This window comes from Botryllus schlosseri, chromosome 3, assembly GCF_051294905.1.
Source record: "Botryllus schlosseri isolate E-star chromosome 3, Bs_hap1, whole genome shotgun sequence".
NCBI classification, from domain to species: Eukaryota; Metazoa; Chordata; class Ascidiacea; order Stolidobranchia; family Styelidae; genus Botryllus; species Botryllus schlosseri.
Genome location: NC_137238.1, coordinates 31,731,965 through 31,738,046, shown reverse-complemented (window position 1 = coordinate 31,738,046; position 6,082 = coordinate 31,731,965). Strand labels below are relative to the sequence as shown.

At 40.5% G+C, this 6,082-nt stretch overlaps 1 protein-coding gene across 4 annotated transcripts in view; it reads right to left on the bottom strand.

Annotated features, from left to right (window-relative positions):
• Window positions 1-1,202: 1,202 nt before the first annotated feature.
• Window positions 1,203-6,082, bottom strand: part of LOC145435034 (synaptonemal complex protein 2-like) — a 33,991-nt gene continuing 29,111 nt past the window's right edge. For all 4 annotated transcript variants that reach the window (XR_013913669.1, XM_080312315.1, XM_080312313.1 and 1 more), the window contains 3 exons: window positions 3,730-3,830; window positions 2,751-2,820; window positions 1,203-1,525 (listed from right to left, as the gene is read on the bottom strand). Coding sequence is in view for 3 of the 4 variants with exons in the window: in XM_080312315.1 (XP_080168441.1) it covers window positions 2,780-2,820; window positions 3,730-3,830 (142 nt within the window). In the remaining variant the exon portion in view is untranslated. The remainder of the gene's footprint in view (window positions 1,526-2,750; window positions 2,821-3,729; window positions 3,831-6,082) is intronic.

Here is a 6,082-nt window from a genome sequence, read left to right as displayed (position 1 = left end):
TGAGCGATACAGCGCCTTTTTGAGTGTATTTTCAACTCTATATTCGTTCATCGGTTCAGAATCAATGACCACTCAATCTGTAATTCACACAACTAGAAAAATGCAATGATGTAATCATGCTTCATACTTCGAAAAGGCAACTTGACTTGACTCGTGACTTGACTTAACTTGACTCGAGTCACCTCCAGAAATCGAGTGACTTGACTTGACTCGAGTCACCTTCGAAAATCGATTGACTTGACTTGACTCGAGAGTGAAAATGTGCAATGACTCGAAGGTAGTGACTTGATCCCAACACTGTAAAAGGGACTTGAGACTTGGGTAAACCCCCGACTCGGAGTCGTGTATTGAAAATGACATGACTTGGCGACGACGAAAAAGCCCAAACCAAAAAGATCCGATGAAGAAAAAGAGCAAGAAATAGCTTCTAAAAAGGATCGACGGAGAAAGAATAACATCGAAGAAGACTGGGACATCAGACACTACCGAGGTCGAGGTGGATCCAGCTCAGAAGACCCCGTATCTGTTCGTTACATATCATTGTGTGCGTGTCTTGAACAGATGAAAATATAATAGGTTCATTGATTGTGCGCGTGTCCTGAGCAGATGAAAATATAATATGTCCATTCATTGATTGAATTTATATCGAAGAAGATTTTAACTGAACCAAGCAACTCATCCTTCAAATCAAATCTCGTACACCTGACGCTGTGAACTGGTTCACATACTCGGCGTCTCACAATATTGTGGTACGGTGTCGTACAACGCTGGACGTTGAACGATATTAGTAATTCAACCTGTTCGCACACGTTCTTCGTGGGCATTTTATAGGCCCAATTTCCTTCGACAATCCTGACATGCACTGTCACGTGTTTTCAAAAGGCGCAAAATAGCTGGCAGAATATGACCTGGCGGGTCATACTGGTCTAACCCTGGCAACTGCGGTGAGTTCTTCGACGAATGTTCCCGATAAGAAGCTCTCCCATATCACGAACCGTGCTTATATCACCGATTCGCGCGGTTGTGCGCTGAACGTGTGCACTGTGCAGACAACTAAAATAATTGACCCACGAAGCCGAAGTAAGACTGGAAGGGTTCTCAACGGACCCAAGCACTTCCAGACTATACGGAGTCTATCGACCGCACACCTGCCAGAAATGAGCGATGCTTTCTATACTAACAATGGCTCCACACGCACACACTCATGGTTACCATTCCATGTTTCAATTTGCGCCGTAAAAGCGACGAAAAATGTCAGTGCACCACACCCGGATGAGAAAAGGAAGCGACTAAATCGAGTAAAGCCTCACACCAAAACATGGAAATAATCGAAACTATGACCAGCCTTGCCACACCTAGGCCGCGGAAAGAAAAAATGTGGCTGAGCGACGTGCGGCACAATAAACGAGCCCCGAAAGGCGACTAGAGAGCGAATGACAAGTGACCCTTGCCGTGTCGATCCATATTAGTCTCGAAGACAAAGTCAGCGTAGGTTGTGTCGCAGGTCACTCCCAAGCTGCTCGGACTGTAAACAAAAAGAGACATTCAACCATGGCTGATAACCTTCAGATTGGTTCGCTTTACCGCCTACTCCGACAATAGACGTTTCCCATAACCGAGAGGTTTTTAAAAACTGGCCACTATTTACCAGAACCGTTAACAGAACATCACAGAGTAAAACAATGCGCAAAAAAAAGTTTGGGCAGTCATATAGGCGGACATGTCTGTAGCCGTGCTGTTTTTCACACTCCAGTCGCTCAGTTTGTAAGTAAAATTCTCCTCGGGAGCGACTGAACAGCAAGAATCACTTCATCAACAAGCACAGTCCAACTCTTCGGCTCAAAGGGACAAATTAGGTTTATGAAATATTACAGAGAAAGTCACAATTTCGCTCACGTCCACATCTGGCCAGCACATAGCTTCAAAAGCCGTGGCAACTGGTGACCTATTTTATAGTCATCAGCATCCAAGCTCAGTTTTTTGACTGACCTGTGAAGTTAGTAATAATTTACGTATGAGCGTGCACTTTAATAACTTCTTTTGAGCTAAATGCTCCTTATACTACTCTACGACCTATCGCTATTACAATGATCCCACAATGGAGAAACTACCTAAGTATCATTTTCGTCAATAGATTACCTCTGTAGCAAAAAAAGCATAATTTCAGTACTCAACAATACCCGACTCGTTCCACAAGAATTGATACTCGATTCATTAACTCTTGTCATAAACTAGTGATCAGTAGGGCTGAGCACAATGTTTCGAGTACTTAAAACTGAATAAAGTAATAATTTCAATCATTCGAGTCGAACAGTACGAGCATTGATATGATACGCTCCATGCTACTAAAGAGTTAACTTATCAACGAAAAATGTAGTTACCATACTATTTTCTGCAGTGGTATCGTTGAAACCTCGATTGGTGGAATTGCGGCATAAGAACCATTTGGTAAAAAGCTACACATGTTAGACATGTTACTGGAAATGACGTATCTGTGAAGTCGTGACAATGAGCTTCCCACATCACTCGTGCTATTACGGCGCCATAATCAATGATACTCGAATATTTGACTATAGTCAATGCCGGAAACTTGTTTCAGCATCGGATCACCCAGCCCTAGTAATGACACGGAGCGTTTTTTCAGAACATGCAATATATGGTACATATATGCACTGCACCTCAGTCATCTCTCAAATTTTACGAACGAAAAGGTGTTCCCATACGCGGCCAACAAAAGCACACCGACTTACGGATTTGTGCATCGATTCCTTTGTCATTTTCAGTTTTCTCTTTTTTCATGAGTTTGCTCGGAGTCGTCGCCTGATAGGAATGGCAAATGAAACTTTGTTGTGACACCAGATTTGTACAACTAATTAATTAACTATCTAGTCCAGGTGTGTCAAACTCAACTAGCGGCACGGGCCGGATTCAAACCTTCAGATCGCTCACGGGCCGCACCAGTCAATTGATTTCATAATGTTACCTCGGAAATCACTTAAGCACTTATTATCAAGCGTTTTATTATAGGAACCATAGGGGTTCTATTATAGCAGTGATTCCCAACCTGTGGAACGCGTACCACTATTGGTACGCGAAGGTCTTCTAGGTGGTACGCGAGTAGATTCTGTTTTTTTGGACCGAAGGGAGTTATTAGTTCAAGTGGGATTGATTTATAATTTTTGGAAGTTTTTCGACTAGTGGCGAAAATACAATTCCATTCATCTCATCAACCGTGGCCGATGATGCCTAGTTTATTAGAATTTATTATTATTACTTTATATTTACTATTACCAATGCGCCAGAACTGATATTTTACTCATCAATATCCTAAATTTCATGGTCAGGCTAATAAAATCTTGGGGGTTGACCTTGAAAGTTAAAAATACATGACCTTGGTGAAGTTTCGGTGATATGACTAATTTCGAATATTATCTCGTGGGCCACGGGCTGGCCGCACATGTATTAGAAAATTATAGTTCAATAGCCTCCTCAAAATTGAACTTTTCGCGCTTTCACCGAAGCAAAATCAGAGATAACATCTTCAAAATCAAGTTTTGGAACGTAGTCTTTTTCTATAGAAAGAATTCTTATTACTGATAGCAGACGGAACTGGGTGTCAATGTCACCGACTTGTTCCTAATGGTGTAGTGAAACTACAATACCATTGTCTACCAACATATGCTCGACATTTGCAGCCTTGGGAGATTGTTTGAAGCAAGTATTTCTTACTTGTTACTAAAGTCCTGGATAATTCCACTTTGGGTGATTTTGCTGGTGTTGTTTCATCCGAACTGGAACACAGGGCCCGGCGCTTGACAGGTACTAAATCCCTGAGAAAAAAAGCAAGCAGACTTTGACAACTGGAGAATTTTCAGCTTTTCCAAACTGAACTAGAATTAGAGCTGCGAGTTTAAAATTACAGCTCTACAAATCTTACACAATTAGAGCAGAATTGGAATTATAACTATACAGTTTTATCTGAATTAGATCAGAGATATTTATTTCGCGAAAACTTGGACATCTATTCAAATTCAGTTAATATCAAATCATAGTTAGCCCTAACGAGGATGAAAATAGTAAATGTGCGCACAGGAAGCTTGGCTCGTTTCGCAATATGGGCCTACAGTTCTCTGCAGCATTCACAGGAAAACCATAAATTAGATTAGAATTCAAATAAGAACATAGAAACATTGCACTAAATTGGGTTAAAATTAGAATTGAAGCAAAGAAACACTTCACAAATTAGATTAGAATTAGTATTGGAGCGCAGAAACATTTCACAACTTAGATTATAACTAGATTTCGCTTCAATTAGTCTAATTAGACAATGAGAATTACCATATCTAGTTTTCCAAGTCTGAGAAAGTGCCTCCAAAAGCTGTTAAAGAATTACTGCGCTCTGAATATGACATGGTCTCAAATATAAGTGGATATGGATATATTCGCCTTAGCGCTGCCCACAAATAAACTCTTTTGAATGCAGCCTTTAAGCTAACCGCATGCCCGCCCCTTTATATATACCAGTGGTTCTTAACCTTTTTTCCTCCAGCGCCCCCTTTTAAAAATTATCGTGCTCTAGTGCCCCCCCATCCCATATTTTAAGTACTGTAATAAAGACGACGGTAAGAGGGAGGGCCTTTACAGCACTTCGCCTGTCCCCCTAATAAACGACTTTTCTTGAGCACCCATAGCGTGATAAACCAAACTTCTTGGGGCTTCGCCTCCAAGAACCCCGTCGCGTGATTTCGATAGTCAGCAAAGTTTGTGTGGTCTGGTCTCCCTAGGCATCAATTTTTTCTATAATGCATGAATGAATAGGTGGTAATTGCATATATATGTCGCTATACACTTTTTATCCTTTCGACCCACGTATCAGATTTACCAGTAGCGATACCAAGCTGTTGTCTTGGAAAATGAAGGCCAGGTAATTATTAATTAAATATATTCGGGCGTGACCATTGGTACAAATTACTTCATTGCATGCTGTTATTTTGTTACCTCTTGTCCGCTATACAGTCAAAAGATATTGAAACGCATAAACGCAAACTAAAGTAAACACACGATTCAAAATTGGCATTTCTTCATTGGCACATAATTTTTCTCTGATGGATGTTATTTGTCTTGTGGGGTGCAGATTGCGACAACTTGATCATTCGGACCTATGGACAATTAGACTTATATACATCAAGTTTGCGGTCAACATTAGGCCAATCTTATACTGTCAAGGTTTTTTCGCTAACAATCTTTTTGTCACACTTCTCGTACTTATATACATCGAAGTTTACGGTCAACATAAGGGCAACCTTATACTGCCAAGGTTTTTTGGCTAACAATCTTTTTGTCACACTTCTCGTACTTATATACATCGAAGTTTACGGTCAACATAAGGGCAATCTTATACTGCCAACGTTTTTTAGCTAACGATCTGTTTGTCCCACTTCTCGGAGTTCCATATTGACCGGATCTTCATATGACTTTGTGCATCGTGGCGTGGTAATGGCCGACGCCGAAATGCCTACTTCTATTTTCTATAATTATCCGTATTTTTTCGTCGTCAAAACATGTGTAGATTATGTTCATTCACCGAAATAATTTAGAGCACCCTTCGAGCTGACCCCCTCTCGATTGGGGATTTGAGTTGCAGCAGTGTTTGCAGCAGTTTCGGTCGTGGTAAGAGGTCAAAGGTCAATCGGTTTTTTTCGGGACTTTAGTATTGAAAATATTTCGCGGTTTAATCGCGCTCGAGGACCACTTGACTATAATAAACCATGTAATAATTGTATGTGGTATATTCAGGGTCAAATCAAGGTTGTTGTGTTGGATTTTGTTTTAGTGCTTTATGTGACTGAGTAAGTCAACTGTAAATGGGATGCAAATATATCTGCTCAAATTGAATTTAGTGCTGAGCCCAGCTATTTCAAATGTATTCCGAACAAAGCAACTCATATTATATAACGTTCATGTGAGGTTGTGGACCAAAACACTAGATAGTATAGTATCATCCGATGGAAGAAATATTCTGGAGATTTTAATTTCGTAGCGCTCAAATACAAGTATATTTAGTTATTCATTTCGTGCACAA